General features: G+C 43.6%; 1 protein-coding gene across 7 annotated transcripts; it reads left to right on the top strand.

The window, feature by feature from the left end:
• Window positions 1-9,817: 9,817 nt before the first annotated feature.
• LOC106586639 (nectin-3) lies at window positions 9,818-18,706 on the top strand. Of its 7 annotated transcripts, none has more exons than XM_045707599.1 (11): window positions 9,818-10,108; window positions 10,336-10,372; window positions 10,529-10,610; window positions 11,134-11,481; window positions 13,973-14,278; window positions 14,577-14,679; window positions 14,856-15,010; window positions 15,551-15,647; window positions 15,776-15,806; window positions 16,238-16,337; window positions 17,050-18,706. In XM_045707599.1, the coding sequence occupies exons 3-10, from the start codon at window positions 10,556-10,558 to the stop codon at window positions 16,334-16,336; spliced, it is 1,194 nt and encodes a 397-aa protein (XP_045563555.1). In that variant the 5' UTR covers window positions 9,818-10,108; window positions 10,336-10,372; window positions 10,529-10,555; the 3' UTR covers window position 16,337; window positions 17,050-18,706. The 7 variants fall into 7 exon arrangements, with proteins under 7 accessions (XP_045563555.1, XP_045563554.1, XP_045563553.1 ...); XM_045707598.1 differs by having other exon boundaries at window positions 17,106-18,706; XM_045707595.1 differs by having other exon boundaries at window positions 9,819-10,108; window positions 16,217-16,337.
• Window positions 18,707-19,113: the final 407 nt, after the last annotated feature.

A 19,113-nucleotide genomic window follows, 5' to 3' on the forward strand; every position in this document is an offset into this window, starting at 1 on the left:
CGCAGTGCCCTTGTTTGGGTGTAGGGCCTGATCAGAGCCTGAAGGTATGGAGGTGCCGTTCCCTTCACAGCTCCGTAGGCAATCACCATGGTCTTGTAGCAGATGCGAGCTTCAACTGGAAGCCAGTGGAGAGAGCGGAGGAGCGGGGTGACGTGAGAGAACTTGGGAAGGTTGAACACCAGACGGGCTGCGGCGTTCTGGATGAGTTGTAGGGGTTTAATGGCACAGGCAGGGAGCCCAGCCAACAGCGAGTTGCAGTAATCCAGACGGGAGATGACAAGTGCCTGGATTAGGACCTGCGCCGCTTCCTGTGTGAGGCAGGGTCGTACTCTGCGAATGTTGTAGAGCATGAACCTACAGGATCGGGTCACCGCCTTGATGTTAGTGGAGAACGACAGGGTGTTGTCCAGGATCACGCCAAGGTTCTTAGCACTCTGGGAGGAGGACACAAGGGAGTTGTCAACCGTGATGGCGAGATCATGGAACGGGCAGTCCTTCCCCGGGAGGAAGAGCAGCTCCGTCTTGCCGAGGTTCAGCTTGAGCTGGTGATCCGTCATCCACACTGATATGTCTGACAGACATGCAGAGATGCGATTCGCCGCCTGGTTATCAGAAGGGGGAAAGGAGAAGATTAATTGTGTGTCGTCTGCATAGCAATGATAGGAGAGACCATGTGAGGATATGACAGAGCCAAGTGACTTGGTGTATAGCGAGAATAGGAGAGGGCCTAGAACAGAGCCCTGGGGGACACCAGTGGTGAGAGCGCATGGTGCGGAGACAGATTCTCGCCACGCCACCTGGTAGGAGCGACCTGTCAGGTAGGACGCAATCCAAGCGTGGGCCGCGCCGGAGATGCCCAACTCGGAGAGGGTGGAGAGGAGGATCTGATGGTTCACAGTATCAAAGGCAGCAGATAGGTCTAGAAGGATGAGAGCAGAGGAGAGAGAGTTAGCTTTAGCAGTGCGGAGAGCCTCCGTGACACAGAGAAGAGCAGTCTCAGTTGAATGCCCAGTCTTGAAACCTGACTGATTAGGATCAAGAAGGTCATTCTGAGAGAGATAGCAGGAGAGCTGGCCAAGGACGGCACGTTCAAGAGTTTTGGAGAGAAAAGAAAGAAGGGATACTGGTCTGTAGTTGTTGACATCGGAGGGATCGAGTGTAGGTTTTTTCAGAAGGGGTGCAACTCTCGCTCTCTTGAAGACGGAAGGGACGTAGCCAGCGGTCAAGGATGAGTTGATGAGCGAGGTGAGGAAGGGGAGAAGGTCTCCGGAAATGGTCTGGAGAAGAGAGGAGGGGATAGGGTCAAGTGGGCAGGTTGTTGGGCGGCCGGCCGTCACAAGACGCGAGATTTCATCTGGAGAGAGAGGGGAGAAAGAGGTCAAAGCACAGGGTAGGGCAGTGTGAGCAGGACCAGCGGTGTCGTTTGACTTAGCAAACGAGGATCGGATATCGGCAACCTTCTTTTCAAAATGGTTGACGAAGTCATCCGCAGAGAGGGAGGAGGGGGGGGGAGGGGGAGGAGGATTCAGGAGGGAGGAGAAGGTAGCAAAGAGCTTCCTAGGGTTAGAGGCAGATGCTTGGAATTTAGAGTGGTAGAAAGTGGCTTTAGCAGCAGAGACAGAAGAGGAGAATGTAGAGAGGAGTGAGTGAAAGGATGCCAGGTCCGCAGGGAGGCGAGTTTTCCTCCATTTCCGCTCGGCTGCCCGGAGCCTTGTTCTGTGAGCCCATAGTGAGTCGTCGAGCCACGGAGCAGGAGGGGAGGACCGAGCCGGCCTGGAGGATAGGGGACAGAGAAAATCAAAGGATGCAGAATGGGAGGAGAGGAGGGTTGAGGAGGCAGAATCAGGAGATAGGTTGGAGAAGGTTTGAGCAGAGGGAAGAGATGATAGGATGGAAGAGGAGAGAGTAGCGGGAGAGAGAGAGCGAAGGTTGGGACGGCGCAATACCATCCGAGTAGGGGCAGAGTGAGAAGTGTTGGATGAGAGCAAGAGGGAAAAGGATACAAGGTAGTGGTCGGAGATTTGGAGGGGAGTTGCAATGAGATTAGTGGAAGAACAGCATCTAGTAAAGATGAGGTCAAGCGTATTGCCTGCCTTGTGAGTAGGGGGGGAAGGTGAGAGGGTGAGGTCAAAAGAGGAGAGGAGTGGAAAGAAGGAGGCAGAGAGGAATGAGTCAAAGGTAGACGTGGGGAGGTTAAAGTCACCCAGAACTGTGAGAGGTGAGCCATCCTCAGGAAAGGAACTTATCAAGGCGTCAAGCTCATTGATGAACTCTCCAAGGGAACCTGGAGGGCGATAAATGATAAGGATGTTAAGCTTGAAAGGGCTGGTAACTGTGACAGCATGGAATTCAAATGAGGAGATAGACAGATGGGTCAGGGGAGAAAGAGAGAATGTCCACTTGGGAGAGATGAGGATTCCAGTGCCACCACCCCGCTGGCTCGATGCTCTAGGGGTATGCGAGAACACGTGGGCAGACGAAGAGAGAGCAGTAGGAGTAGCAGTGTTATCTGTGGTAATCCATGTTTCCGTCAGCGCCAGGAAGTCTAGGGACTGGAGGGTAGCATAGGCTGAGATGAACTCAGCCTTGTTGGCTGCAGACCGGCAGTTCCAGAGGCTGCCGGAGACCTGGAACTCCACGTGGGTCGTGCGCGCTGGGACCACCAGGTTAGAGTGGCAGCGGCCACGCGGTGTGAAGCGTTTGTATGGCCTGTGCAGAGAGGAGAGAACAGGGATAGACAGACACATAGTTGACAAGCTACAGAAGTGTTGTTTCTTGTATTATTGTCTCTTGTGTCTTTAGAGAACTGTTTCACTTTGATATCCTTTTTCTTCTGTCCTGATTTTCTCTTTCTTTTCTTCTGTTAACTAGATATTCTTTGTTGTTCTTCGTTAGCTAGCTAGCTTCTTCCAAAAGAGTCCCTAGCAACTGCTTAGCAACTGGTAAACAATTCAGCTTGCTAAGATAACTACAATTTTATGAAAAATAGTTATTTTTTCAAAAGCCTATCTTCTTTGTTTGTTGCTTGTTTTTTCTCCTATTCAGTCTTGCAGTTTTCTTTTGCTTTTTTCCGATGTACTTCACTCTAAAAACCATGTAAATTTCAATATTTGTAGGAGCTCATTTTTCAGCTGCTGCTGCTCAAATTGGAGTTCCGGAACACATCTACACACAATACCCCATAATATCAAGGTAGAATTTGGATTTATGATTTTTTTTAAAATTAATAACAAAAGTAAAAGCTGAAATGTCTTGAGTCAATATGTATTCAACCCCTTTGTTATAGCAAGCCTAAATTAGTTCAGGAGTAAAAATGTGTTTAACAAATCACATAATAAGTTGCATGGACTCATTCCATGCTCAATAATAGTGGTTAGCATGATTTTTGAATGACGACCCCATCTCTGTACCCCACACATACAATTATCTGTTAACTTGGAAGAAATCCAGTGTTGAATAGTCATAGCCAACTAGCTAACATAGCTAACATATCAGCATATCAATTGTGCTACTAGGGCTGGTTAAACCCTAGACCACTGTTATTCTAACTTACGCGACGCATATAAGGCCCTCCCCCGCCCTCCCTTTGGAAAAGCTGACCACGACTCCATTTTGTTGCTCCCAACCTATAGACAGAAACTAAAACAGGAAGCTCCCGCCCTCAGGTCTGTTCAAGGCTGGTCCGACCAATCGGATTCCACGCTTCAAGACTGCTTCGATTACGTGGACTGGGATATGTTCCGCATTGCAGCCAACAACAACATTAACGAATACGCTGATTCGGTGTGTGATTTTATTAACAAGTGCATCGCCGATGTCATCTCCACAGCGTCTATTAAAACATTCCCAAACCAGAAACCGTGGATTGATGGCAGTATTCGCGCAAAACTGAATGCGCGAACCACTGCTTTTAACCAGGGCAAAGTGACCGGAAACATGACCGAATACAATCAGTGTAGCTATTCCCTCCGCAAGGCAATCAAACAAGCTAAGCGTCAGTACAGAGACAAAGTGGAGTCACAATTCAACGGCTCAGACACGAGAGGTATGTGGCAGGGTCTACAGTCAATCACTGACTACAAAAGAAAAACCAGCCCCATCGTGGATCACGATGCCCTGCTCACAGACAGACTAAACAGCTTTTTTGCTCGCTTTGAGGACAATACAGCGCCACTGACACGGCCCGTTACCAAAACCTGCGGGCTCTCCTTCACTGTAGTCAACGTGAGTAAAACATTTAAACGTGTTAACCCTCGGAAGGCTGCAGGCCCAGACGGCATTCCCGGCCGAGTCCTCAGAGCATGCGCAGACCAGCTGGCTGGTGTGTTTACAGACATAATCAATCAATCCTTATCCCAGTCTGCTGTCCCCACGTGTTTCAAGAGGGCCACCATTGTTCCGGTTCCCAAGAAAGCTAAGGTAACTGAGCTAAATGCCTACCGCCCTGTAGAAATCACTTCCATCATCATGAAGTGCTTTGAGAGACTAGTCAAGGACCATATCACCTCCACCCTACCTGACACCCTAGACCCACTCCAATTTGCTTACCGACCAAATCGGTCCACAGACGATGCAATCGCCATCACACTGCACACTGCACACTGCCCTAACCCATCTGGATAAGAGGAATACCTATGTAAGAATGCTGTTCATCGTATACAGCTCAGTATTTAACACCATAGTACCCTCCAAACTCGTCATTAAGCTCGAGACCCTGGGTCTCGACCCAGCCCTGTGCAACTGGGTCCTGGACTTCCTGACGGGCCGCCCCAGGTGGTTAAGGTAGGTAACAACATCTCCACCCCGCTGATACTCAACACTGGGTCCCCACAAGGGTGCGTTCTCAGCCCTCTCCTGTACTCCCTGTTCACCCACGACTGCATGGCCATGCACGCCTCCAACCCAATCATCAAGTTTACAGATGACACTACAGTGGTAGGCTTGATAACCAACGACGACGAGACGGCCTACAGGGAGGAGGTGAGGGCCCTCGGAGTTTGGTGTCAGGAGAATAACCTCACACTCAATGTCAACAAAACAAAGGAGATGATCGTGGACTTCAGGAAACAGCAGAGGGAGCAGCCCCCTATCTACATTGACGGGACAGTAGTGGAGAGGGTGGAGAGTTTTAAGTTCCTCAGCGTTCACATCACGGACAAACTGAAATGGTCCACCCACACAGACAGCGTGGTGAAGAATGCGCAGCAGCGCCTCTTCAACCTCGGGAGGCTGAAGAAATTCGGCTTGTCACCAAAAACACTCACTAACTTTTACAGATGCACAATTGAGAGCATCCTGTCGGGCTGTATCACCACCTGGTACGGCAGCTGCTCCGCCCATAACCGGAAGACTCTCCAGAGGGTAGTGAGGTCTGCACAACGCATCACCGGGTGCAAACTACCAGCCCTCCTGGACAACTACACCACCCGATGTCACAGGAAGGCCAAAAAGATCATCATGGACAACAACCAACCGAGCCACTGCCTGTTCACCCCGCTATCATCCAGAAGGTGAGGTCAGCACAGGTGCATCAAAGCGGGGCCCGAGAGACTGAAAAACAGCTTCTATCTCAAGGCCATCAGACTGTTAAACAGCCATCACTAACATTGAGTATATACTGTACGCTAATACCATCTACTGCATATTGCCATCTTGATGTAATTAAATGAATCACTAGCCACTTTAAACAATGCCACTTTATATAATGTTTTTCTACCCCACATTACTCATCTCATATGTATATACTGTACTCTACTGTATACCATCTACTGCATCTTGCCATCTTGATGTAATGTATAACTAGCACTTTAAACAATGCCACTTCATATAATGTTTTCATACCCTACATTACTCATCTCATATGTATATACTGTACTCTATACCATCTACTGCATCTTGCCATCCTGATGTAATTGTATGACAAGCCACTTGCCCGTGTGACAGGCAAGCCTGGAGGAATGTGCCTACTCCAGGACAACGGAGCGGACAACGTCAGGCACGAACATCCGGTTATCTGGTCCCCCACAGGGTTCGGCTGGGACCGCTGCACCTCCCGGACTTGTTTCCTGATACCCAAGCTGAGTTCTGTCGCCAGGCACGAGGTGGGCAAGATGGTCTCGATCTCCGGGGTGGTAGCCGTGCGGTTATAGCGGTGAGACAGGGCATCCGGCGTGACGTTTTTGGACCCTGGCCTGTAGGAGAGGGAAAGTTGAACCGGGTAAACAGCAGGGCCCATCTCGCCTGCCTGGAGTTGAGGTGCTTGGCGGTGCGGAGATACTTTTGTGGTCAGTCCACACAATGAACGGATGTTCTGCACCTTCGAGCCAGTGCCTCCATTCCTCCAATGCCATCTTCACATTTCACATTCAAAACATCCAAATTAATTGTATCCCCCAAAACTGTCAGAATGGCTAATACCTTCTACCCCCAGACCATCAGGCTGCTGAATAGCCACTAGGCAGTTTCTGCTCTGCCTGTCCCCCTCCTGCCCACCACACTTCCTACCCCTCCCCCATTGCTGCTCCCCTTATGGATATTCTCCACCCCCCTCCCATTTATTTATTTTCTTTACATTTGGGATGAAATGATCAACTGAAGAGTCTGCCTATATACTCATGTGATCTATTGGTAACCATACGTTGTTTTGTTATTTTGTTAGTTTATGCACTATTGTAAAGTGGTTGTTCCACTGGATATCATAAGGTGAATCCACCAATTTGTAAGTCGCTCTGGATAAGAGCGTCTGCTAAATGACTTAAATGTAAATGTAAATGTATGTGTGTACTTTCACATACAACTGTTGACAACTTTTTGTGAAACCAAGATACAGGGTGATCCATGCATAAGAATGGGAGGCAGGAATTGTCAAACTGATACAGGATGTGTTTGTGTGGTCTTAGAGAAAGAGAGGGTGAGAAAGAGTCTACTTGTTGCACATGATCTGGTGCTTCTATCCCCAACCAAGGAAGCCCTACAGTAGCACCTAGATCTTCTGCACAGATTCTGTCAGACCTGGGCTCTGGCAGTAAATCTAAGTTATACAAAAATATTAAATTAACTTTAATAAGTGTAGATGAAGGGGAGGAGACAGGTTAAAGAAGGATTTAAGTGCCTTCGAACAGGGTATGGTAGTAGGTGCCAGGCGCACCAGTTTGAGTGTGTCCAGAACTTCAAAGCTGCTGGGTTTTTCATGCTCAACAGTTTCCCATGTGTATCAAGAATGGTTCACCACCCAAAGGACATCCAGCCAACTTGACACAACTGTGGGAAGCATTGGAGTCAACGTGGGCCAGCATCCCACTGGAATGCATTCCACACCTTGCAGAGTCCATGCCCTGACAAATTGAGGCTGTCCTGAGGGCAAAAGTGGGTGCAAATCAATATTAGGAAGGTGTTCCTAATGTTTTGTACACTCAGTGTATATTAAGGCTATCTGTCTGTTGTAATGGATATTGCCGTAGCACAAGCAAGATGCAGTCTACCCATTGCATTGGGGCAAAACTATCAGCTAACTGCGCTGTGTGATGATGAGTTGCTGAAAAAATAACTCTGCCTCCCAATAGCCAATGTTTGCACATTAAATCGCTCTTTGCTGCCTGTCTGTCTTGCTTGTTGATATGCTGTATAGGCAACGTATAGTTTACCTAGAGTAAATAGCTGCATGTAGGCTAAATCCCCTCCTGAAAAAATAACATGAAATCATTAGACTGCAAGTTATGTCGAAGTTAATTTTGCTTTGATTGCCGTTACACTAGACAAAGAATGAAGTTTGTTCAAACATTCGACGGCGGAGTCACAGAGTGAGTGCGCACTGAGTAGGAACTAAAAGGACTCGGAGGGGGAGCGCGCAGGAGATCCTGCACATGCGCAGAAGTCTTTACTCCAAAACTTCTGGGCTCCAGACATCCATAACTGCAGCCACTGTTTTTTACAGTAATCTTTGGTACTGTTGTTTTACCCATGTTGTTTTACAGTACCTTACAGGTAAATGCACTGTTAAAAATGCCCTATAATTTTACGTTACACTACCGGCTACTGGGTGTTACTGTGTTTTTACTGCTAAATCAAGGTGTTTTTGCTGTATGCTGCTGACTGTTGGCACAAATACACACATATTAGACCACACCCCCAAATATGCTAATGTTCCTCACCAGTACATCGTCCCTACCTACATTTCAGAGCACAGTGATTGTACCTTATATTCAAAATGTTGGGTCCAACATTTTACCATGAAAATAGATTATCCGCACAACCAGTTCCATGTGAGTTCTTATGTGTGTACCTTTGAGCATTTTTTGGCTACCCCAACCCCCGGCGAACAGCTCCGCACCCCCTGCAGCTACTTGCCCAAGCCTCCCCAGCTGACGGGCCGCCCCCAGGTGGAAAGGGTAGGTAACAACACATCTGCCACGCTGATCCTCAACACTGGGCCTCTCAGGGGTGTCTGCTCAGTGCCCTCCTGTACTCCCTGTTCACCCATGAGTGCTTGGCCAAGCACGACTCTAACACCATCATTAAGTTTGCAGACGACACAACAGTGGTAGGCCTGATCACCGACAACAATGAGACAGCCTATAGGGAGGAGGTCAGAGAACTGGTAGTGTGGTGCCAGGATAACAGCCTCTCCCTCAACGTGATCAGGACAAAGTAGATGATTGTGGAATACAGGAGGAGGAGGACCAAGCACACCCCCATTCTCATCGGCGGGTCTGTATTGGAGCAGGTTGAGAGCTTGAAGTTCCTTGGTGTCCTCATTATCAACAAAATATAATTGTCCAAACACACCAAGACAGTCATGAAGAGCGCACGACAACACTTATTTGGCATCGCTCCTCAGAGATCCCGTGTGGCTCAGTTGGTAGAGCATGGTGTTTGCAACACCAGGGTTGTGGGTTTGATTCCCATGGGGGACCAGTACGGAACTTTTTTAATGAAATGTTTGGATTCACTACCGTAACTCGCTCTGGATAAGAACATCTGCTAAATGACTAAAATGTAAATGTATTATCCTCAAGGTTCTACAGCTACACCATCGAGAGCATCCTGACTTGTTGCATCACTGCCTGGTATTGCAACTGCTTGGCCTTCAACCGCAAGGCACTACAGAGGGTAGTGCGCATGGACCAGTACATCATTGGGGCCAAGCTTCCTGCCATCAAGGACCTCTATACCAGGCGGTGTCAGAGGGAGGTCCTAAAATTGGCAAAGACTCCAGCCACCCTAGTCATAGACTTTTCTCTCTGCTACCGCACGGCATAGTCACTTTACCTCTACCTACATGTACATATTACCTAAATTACCTCGACTAACCTGTGCCCCTGCACATTGACTCTGTACCGGTTCCCCCGTATATAACCTCTCTACTGTTATTTTATTGTTGCTCCTTAATTATTTGTTATATTACAATTTTTCTTCTTTAAAGTTTATTTTAGAAAATACTTTCTTAACACTTATTTTTCTTATCTGCATTGTTGGGGCTTGTAAGTAAGCATTTCACTGTAAGGTCTACAACTGTTGTATTCAGCTCATGTGACATACGATTTGATTTGTTAATAAGTGGTGGCGTCCCATACTTTCAGCCTGTTGGCCTGAGGTAGGACTAAATATATTTACATAGTGGAGTAGGGTGGTGTTTTTATTTTTGATTTAAGTGAGTGTAGAAACGTTTAATCATGAATGCTCATTATGTATTTGTAGCCTACTTATCATTTTGATAGTAGGCTAATATAGACACTTACAGCATGTGTTGCTTTCATTATAAGGCTTATATGAGGCTTTTAATTTTTTGCGGCTCCAGACAGATTTATTATTATTTATTTTTTTGGTCCAATATGGCTCTTTCAACATTTTGGGTTGCCGACCCCTGGGTTAGATGGTAGGCTATTTGTCTATTTATTTGTCTATTTTTTAAGCAAAGTATAAAGGAGTTATACTCCAGCCTCAGAGGCGGTAATGCAACATTTATTCGATGCCAACCGACGTTAAACCTCAACGAAGAAGAACCTTTTCGGTTGGACGCCTTTACTGAATAAGCGTTTTCCTATTGGAGCGGTATTCTGGTAGGAAAAGGTGTCGGATGCTTCAGCAGAAGAACTTAGATTCATCAAAGGTTTGTGGCCTATTACATTTACAGTTGCTCTTGTTTAGTTCCATTATTACTGACCAATGTAGGACTGTTTGTTTATTTTTGTAATAAGGTATAGGCTACTTTGCAAGATGTGCATAGTCTCCATCAAAGAGTAATGATTGCAGACCATTGCTCGAATAATTAGCATTGTATGCAACATAGTGTACCCTGGGTTTATAAACGCGGTTATCGACTCTTTTGCGGTACAGTCGATAGCGCGCTGGACTTCGGGCTAGAATGTCGAAGGTTCGTGACCTGCTCCCTGCTGTTTCATTACAATACTTTGACATTTGATGTAGCTTACCCTACGTAACTATCGTACATAAACAATTAATAGGTCCTCATTATTACAAAACGCCAATCTCAAAATATAATATAATGCTATTATTACATTTTCCCTAGTGATCCTAGCAATGAGAAGAGCAAAGCATGTTACTGATTCTGTGCTGTGTGATTCTACTCATCATCCAGAGGGATACAGAAAGTAGGTTTCCAATTGATGTCATAAAATGCCATACTTTTGAGTGCATGTTTTTTTCAGTCCTGGTCCTTTTAGGGTACGATAAGGCACACACATTAGCTCAGTATGTTAACTCAGTCGTTTTGAGACATGCTGAGCATGCACAAGTATCTGGGAATGTATTGAATATCTTAGTCTTTATTAAGTGTAAGAATAGAGTCAGGTCTTTTGGCTTATTATTCTAATAACATATTCACTAAGTAGTTTCAGCCGAGACTGGACCCAGATCAGTATGTGCTTTAGCCATCTCCTCTGACTATGGCTGCCCAAATGGGCTTAGGGTCAAAGATTGAGCAATTGGCACATTTTGTTTTTACAATAGCCACATTTCAGCATCAATAGGATATCATAGTTCATAAGCACAGCTAAATACTAATAATGGTCTTATCTGTGTGTTTATGTAACATCTCTGTTTATTAGAGTTCATAAGCATCTATTCTACAGGTCTCTTTTGGATTTGTTTTTTTGGCTTGTGTTTTCTCTTCAGGTACACAGGTGATTGGAGGACGCAGGACTGTAGTACTGGGGGAGGATGTGGACTTATCCTGCAGACTGATAGAGACAGACGAGGAGCTTGAACAGATAACATGGCAGAAAAGTACTTGGGAAGAAACACAGAACCATAATTTTATGCTGATTCATCCCAATGGGGTTACTAAGTTTATTGCACCAAATGGATTGGCAGGTAGAGTCCAGTTTATTGGGAACCCATCAGAAAACCTTGGATCTATTAGAATAACAGCTGTCAGACTGTTGGATGAAGGCACCTTCACATGTATCTTCAGTGTTTTCCCCAGTGGCGCATACAATACAGAGATACCTCTGACTGTGCTTGGTAAGAACTCTTCCTTCACTCATTGATTCGATGTTTCTACTTTTGAAAGTCTAGAAAGACTGCGTGTGATAATCAACACTCGACAGTTGGTACTTTTTAAAATTTTTTACAAGATTTTATTTGATATTTTATCAACAATACAAAACAGACACATACAAACAACTACATCATACATACAAACGTCTACAGCACACCCGCCAGACCCACTAGCCCCCACCCCTATTTTCAGCGCCCGCTACACTTTCTGCCACATGGCTTCAAACTGCACGATTTTCTTTCTCTCCATCACCCACGCTCTTTCAAAAAAAAATATTAATAAAGCATTTGAACTTTCCATTTCTTGAAAGACGGAGGATTGTCTTATTTCCAGATTTTGAGTATAAGTTTTGTTTAAAGATTATTGATAAGAAGAGTATTGTCCAACCCATCGGGTATCTCATTGCACCCTCATATGTCATATCTTGAAATATAAAGACGGACAAATTAATAGTATATTTACATTGCAGTACCTCTGCATCTTGCCAACTCCGCCCATTACTTTTGAATTTTGTAACATTCCCAGAAGGCATGAATTATTGAGTCATTAGTAGTTTTACACTTCAGACATGACTGCCGTTGTGCGGTAGAATTTGTGAATTTTTTGACCTGTATTTAAATTCTATAAATGTATTTATTCTGGATTAAGCGTACATTTTTGTTAACTGTAATCTCGTTAGTTATGTTCCAACCTTCCCTCCATCTTGTGCTAATATCAGTTATTTTAAATCTTCCAAAAGTTTATATTGTCTGTTGAAAAGGCTCTCTTCAAGGTTTTGTAAAGCTTACCAATCATATGAACATCCTTTTCTGACTCATCGGAAGGCAAGAAAGGACATGGAACCCTTCTGAACTTTTATAAGACTTTCATTGTATTATTATTATTTTAATTTTTTTACTTTAACATCAGGAGTTCCGGTAAGCTGATGAATTTCAAAACATGTTTTAAACTCTACGTACAGTATATGGCAATATTTGTACATACAATCTGTGCCTTTACTACTATAGCCCATAGAAACACATTGAATAACACATTCATTAATGGCAAAAAAGACAGTCTAAGAATATAACTGGGAGATATAAGAAAGCTCCGGAAATATTTGTATTTGTTAACACTTTCTGAAGGCACTGTATATATATTATTTCTGGTGTAGAGTAAAACACTCAAAACCATGCCCATCGTTATCATATTTCTCAGTGTGCTCTATTGGAGGTAGATTTATTGTTTGTTTCAATATCTGTGTTTTTGCAAGTCCAGTGATTAGTATATTAATATTATGCTACACTAAGATAAATAACATATATTTTTCTAAACTAATCCAAAATGTTACAAGTTGGATTTATTGCACCCATTACTCAGAATGTTATTCCAGTTCAGATGATTTAGGTAGGCTTACTTTCCAAGCCAGCATAATGTGACTTGCAGGCCTGATGTGGCCTGTAAAACATGAGTTTACTTTGTAGGGTATAACTAGGCTCTCAAAGAAAGGCTTAATGATATATACTGTATATAATGCATTGTCATAAAGAGTTTAATTTTAAAGGCTAATAAGGTTGGTGGAACCGTTCATAGAGGGTTCTAGGAGGATTCCTTCAAAGATATAAGGGTTCTTGGGTGGCAGGTAGCCTAGCGGTTAGAGCGTTGGGCCAGTAACTGAAAAGGTAGCTGGTTTGAATACCTGAGCCAACAAGGTGAAGAATCTGTTGATGTGCTCTTGAGCAAGACACTTAACCCTAATTTCCAGTGGTGCTGTACTACTATGGCTGACCCTATAAAACAACACATTTCACTGCACTTATCTGGTGTATGTGACAGTACATGGAAGCAGCCTTCTATGGAAGCAGTCTACATAGAGGGTTGTAACCCTCTTCCAAGGGTTCTAACTACCACCAAGAAGGGTTCCTGTATGGGGACAAACCAAAGAACACTACATTATATGGTTGTATTTTGCGTCTTTTTTCCTAAGAGTGTATCCTCTTACTCAAGCTGTAACCAGAAGAGTACAGGCATTAATAGTTTACCTAATGGTGGAACAGATGTTGGAATATATACACCACTATATACAGCATTCCTGAACGGCATAATCACTGGGCTGTGAATGCTTGTCAGTGGAACTGCTGAAAATGGAAAAACAGCTTTAGTGATGTGTGTGAAACTTAATACCTCAGGTGCAGGTACCTCTCATCAGGGTGAGCTAAAACCTGTTAACTGGATTTGACCAAACCTCCAATACAGTAAATGTATAGCTACTAATGGTGTATATTGCAATTGGCCAGATGGAGAACATGAAAGGGTTTATTTAAAGTTTGTTGGTCATGTGACATGAGCATTTGGATAAGTTTCACATGATGGGCTGTGTGTATTTTGGTTGTTTTTTTCATGCATGGTTCCACATTTATAACTAGTGACTTGTTCATGTTTTCTATTCTCTGTTGATTTGTGTTCTGGTCATAGTCCCTCCAGTGGTGAATGTGACAGTTGATGTTACTCCTGTCACCGGGGAGAATGAGGTTGTCTTGGCAACCTGTGTGGCTGCTGGAGCCAAGCCACAGGCAGATGTAAAGTGGAAGACAGGTACATTGGGCAGTTTGTTGAGGACAGTGACTAACTCCACCCAGCACGCCAACGGAACCACCACAGTACTCAGCCACCTGCTCGGGGTGCCGACCAGAGCAGCCAATCAGCAGCAGGTCCAGTGTGTGGTCAACCAGTCTGCCCTGGTAACAGAGAAGACCTACAACTACAGCATAAACATCCACTGTAAATATATTCTACTACCACTGTCCTACACTATAGACATCCACTGAGGCACACAAGTGGTATGGACCTTTATGTGCTTTCATTGTACTGCTCCTCTACTGCAAGTAATCTATCAAACTGAAATGAAGGAAGAAATATTTCTTAGTGTTTCCTCATCTGTGGATGAAAGTTTCTTTCCTGCCCACTGCTCAGAGTCTCTAGTGTCATTGTTATGGGTCTGTCTTGGTGTGTAGGTCTATTTACATTCTATATCTGCAGTAACTGTAACCATCTCTCTCTCTCTCTCTCTCTCTCATAGATCCACCTCAGTCATTGAACATTACCCTTAGTGAGACCTCTAAAACCACAGTCTTACTATGTGTAGCAGATGGTAACCCACAACCCAACTACACCTGGAGCAGGTACTCACTGGAAACTAGTTCAAACCAGTTTAAATGTAAATGTTAGGTACACTTGTTTAAACATATGAAACAGATTACCTTGAAGCTTCAGTATGTTCATATATTATGATGGTAGTCAAATGATGCCTTTGCCTATCTCACACACACACAAAGCCCTTCTCCTCTCTCTCCCCCAGGTTGGTCCAGCCATGGCCTGGGTCTTCGGTGAGAGCAGAGGGAGACAAACTGCACCTCCTCAGTCTCAACTCTGAGCTGAATGGTCTCTATGTCTGTGAGGCCTCCAACCCTTACGGACGAGCAACTGGCTCCCTCTATGTACACATATCCTCTGGTGAGAAGCACCTGAGAGAGAGAGAGACACACACACACACACACACACACACACACACTATTCTTGCTGGTTGCTTAACTAGTTGCTTATGCTGTTTTATAAGATGCTTATAATTGTTCTATGATTGACGGATTGATTGAATAGTTTATTGTCCCATAGGGACATTTGTCTGGTAACAATATTGGCATTCCTGGTATACACATAAAACACATATATGAAGTTATGAGAAATGTGATGTTGCATGGATGACAAAGTTGAGCCAGATGTGCACTTATCTTTCACTGCATGTCTTAGTATCAGACTTATGGCCTCATTACCCTTTCTATAGGAAGTTACTGTATAACCACTAACTAAGATGGTCATGATACACACTCATCTCTTACTGCATATGTACATGTCTTATAACCTGGTATTTTCTCTTTGCTTTCTGCAGGAAAGTGTTTTCATTAGAGCCATGATGGTTGCTAGGGCAACAAGATTACATGTAATTATAAATACAGACTGTTTCTTATATTAATTGTATCCCCTCTCTCTTCACAGAGACCTCTGCTGTCTGTTGGGTTCTACTGGTCATTCTCTGTCTGATTGTTTCTGCTGCACTTGTATGGTACCGGTGGAAATACGGACAGTTTCCTTGGTAATATCAACTACTGTAATATCATGAACTGAATTTTGCATTGTGAAAATAATGCATTTGCATTAGATGATCATATATTGATTTTGCTCAAGTTAATATATTTTCTTTTCCTGGACTATATTTTCCAGGAGTTCAATCGTGGCCAAGGCACCAGAACAGGTATGCTGTGGTTAGTGAGTAGTTACAGATGTAGGATCTTAATTTGAGTCAGTTTGCTACAGAAGGAAAAGAATCGTGCAGCAACAGGAAATGTGAATTATTATGAAAATTATAATTCATAGACATTTTTGTAAGGGTTGATACATTTTTCATGAGGAAAATCTAATCTGAAATTTCAAAGTGGAAACTGCAAATTTTAGAAGCTTTTTTAACCTCAAATATACTACAAGTGTTAAATGTCCTACATTGCAGGGAAGTTCCCCAGTTCCCTCAACTGGCTGATCAAATGAAGTTGCTACATATGTATTTCACTGACCTCCATTGTTTTGTGACTAAACTTACGAATTAGGTTTCTCATTAGCCAATGGTTTCTATGTAATGATACTTTAATAATGTCCGTTTGATTCAAGACTATATCAATATCTTCCAAGACGAGGAGACATGACAAGGTTGAGGAAGGTGAAGATGACTCATTGGCTGCAACTGTCCAAACCAGGAAGGAGCCTGAGGAGGAGGAAGAAGTATCATGATGTATGGAACAATATACCTTATTTGTTTTTTGTAAACATAATTTTTTTTATTTGGGTTATTCCAAATGTTTTTTATGTTTGATAGATTGTCTGTTCATTAAGTATATTTATTGTGTTAGCTCGAAGAAATCGCCGGACAGGTTTAAGGGAATGCCAGAAAAATCCCATTCTCCAATGTTCTAACCATCTGCAAAAAATAGGCACATTATCCCGAGTGGCGCAGTGGTCTAAGGCACTAGAGATCCTGGTTCGAGTACAGGCTCTGTTGCGACCGGGAGACCCATGGGGCGGCGCACAATTGGCCGGGTTAGGGGAGGGCGTGGCTGGCAGGGATGTTCTTGTCCCATCGCGCTCGAATGACTCCTGTGGCGGGCTGGGCGCATGCACGCTGACACGGTCGCCAGGTGTACAGTGTTTCCTCCGACACATTGGTGTGGCTGGCTTCCAGGTAAAGCAGGCATTGTGTCAAGAAACAGTGTGGCTTGGTTTTGTCAGACGCATGACAGTGTGGCTTTTGTTTCAGAGGACGCATGGCTCTTGGCCTTTGCCTCTCCCGAGTCCGTACGGGAGTTGCAGCGATGAGACAAGACTGTAACTACCAATTGGATACCACGAAATTGTGGAGAAAAAGGGGTCAAAAGTTTTTACAAATTATACAAAAATAAAACAGAATAAGCACATTCTCCAACTATCTAATGAACAATATCTTCTAGGACATTGGAAACCTCGATTCCATCACCGCTTCACCCAGTGCTGGTCATTGTTTCAGATTTTTGTTCCCCTCTCTTGGACTCCGCCTTGCCGCGGTTGAGGGGCTTTGATGCTTCAGCGGGAACAACAACTCTCCTGTATGTATGTATGAATGTACAGTATGTACAGTGCTTTCAGAAAGTATTCATACCCCTTGACTTATTCCATATTTTGTTGTGTTACAGCCTGAATTTCAAATGGATAAAAAAAAAATGTTTTTCTCGCTCATCTACACATAATAACCCATAATGACAAAGTGAAAACATATTTTTTGAAATGTTTGCGTATTTATTGAAAATGAAATACAGAAATATCTAATTTACATAAGTGTTCACACCCATAGGTCAATACATGCTAGAATCACATTTGGCAGTGATTACAGCAGTAATTTTTTTTTATTTGTACACACATTTCTAAAATCATAATTCCACTTTGACATTATGGGGTATTATGTGTAGGCCAGTGACACAACATCTAAATGTAATACATTCAGACTGTAACACAACAAAATGTAGAAAATGTCAAGGGGTGTGAATACTTTCTGAATGAACTGTACTGTAAGTGTTGAAGCCAACTAAAGGGAGCCCTGGTATAAGCTAAATGACATATGTATGAAATGGAGAACCTTGTCAGTAACTACTACTGTACACACACCTTTGGCTGATGGTACTTCTTGCAGCGGCTCCAAAAATTAATTCCTTTATATAATGCGGTTATGCAGTTTTGGTACAGGGAGCAGTTATACTGTAAAAGGAACCATGAAACCAAGTGATCCACTGGGAACAGAAGCTCCACTAACAGCTGCCTTATGATCCACGTATTAACCCTATCCCTGATGAACCCTGTATTATTTGTTGTTTTAGACTAGCATTAGTGTAGCATGGCATTTTTGGCCACCGGTGGTTACTGTTTGCAGTTAGTAGTTAGAATGCAGGTATTTTCACTACATTAGTAGTTACAATGCAAGTATTATCACTACATTAGTAGTTAGAATGCAGGTGGTTAACTACGTTAGTAGTCAAGGCCTTGCTTTGGTTAGTGCACTGTAATGTCCTTGTTTTTCAGCCTTGGAAATAGGAACACATGGACAAGCTGTTGCTTGGCGTCGGCCTCTTATCAAGTTGAAACATGTTTAAAGAGGAACCTAGTCTGCACACCTGCCTTTTCTTAAATCAACAATGAGTGCCGTTTTTTAATCAGCAATGAGAGACAGGTGTGTGGGCTTGGGGGTGGTGGGTGGTGTGTGTGTGTGTACAGTACTAGTCCGTACATTTCTTTGTGTTAATTGGTTGGTTGCTAATTAAACATACACTACCGTTCAAAGGTTTGGGGTCACTTAGAAATATCCTTGTTTTTGAAAGAAAAGCACAATTTTTGTCCATTAAAATAACATGAAAGTGATCAGAAATACAGTGTAGACATTGTTAATGTTGTAAATGACTATTGTAGCTGGAAACGGTAGATTTTATTTTTAATTGAATATCTACATAGGCATACAGAGGCCCATTATCAGCAACCATCACTCCTGTGTTCCATTGGCAAGTTGTGTTAGCTAATCCAGGTTTATCATTTTAAAAGGTTAATTGATCATTAGAAACCCATTTTGCAATTATCAGGAACAGCTGTACATCGTTGTTTCTGATTGAGAGTCATACTTAGGGAGCTTGTTTTCACCTGTCTGTTTTTGGGTAGTTGTTTTTGCACTGCTGTTAGTATAGCCTGCAAAACTGTCGTACTGTCGGTTTTCTTTGTTTCTTGTTTTTTCGTGTTCGCAATAATAAATAAATAATGATGAGCACGCAACCCGCTGCGCCTTGGTCTAATCTCTTCGACAGCCGTGACAGTTTGTCTGTTGCCAGTTCGTCTAGCCTCGTCAAGCCTACCAGAGTTTTTATATATTTTTTTATTTTTACTATTTTCTACATTGTAAAATAGCATTCCAGGTGAAGCTGGTTGAGAGAATGCCAAGAGTGTGCAAAGCTATCATCAAGGCAAAGGGTGGCTACTTTGAAGAGTCCTAAATATAT

The sequence above is a fragment of the Salmo salar genome, chromosome ssa25, assembly GCF_905237065.1.
Source record: "Salmo salar chromosome ssa25, Ssal_v3.1, whole genome shotgun sequence".
NCBI lineage: Eukaryota > Metazoa > Chordata > Actinopteri > Salmoniformes > Salmonidae > Salmo > Salmo salar.

What these genes read in the sequence shown, in the direction of transcription:
- LOC106586639 (XM_045707595.1), top strand. Translation starts at nt 10,556, where the DNA reads ATGTTACTGATTCTGTGCTGTGTGATTCTACTCATCATCCAGAGGGAT. An exon ending in CTACAGCATAAACATCCACT is followed by an intron (nt 14,279 to 14,576) that starts GTAAATATATTC and finishes TCTCTCTCATAG; the next exon opens with ATCCACCTCAGTCATTGAAC. An exon ending in TGGCCAAGGCACCAGAACAG is followed by an intron (nt 15,807 to 16,216) that starts GTATGCTGTGGT and finishes GTTTGATTCAAG; the next exon opens with ACTATATCAATATCTTCCAA.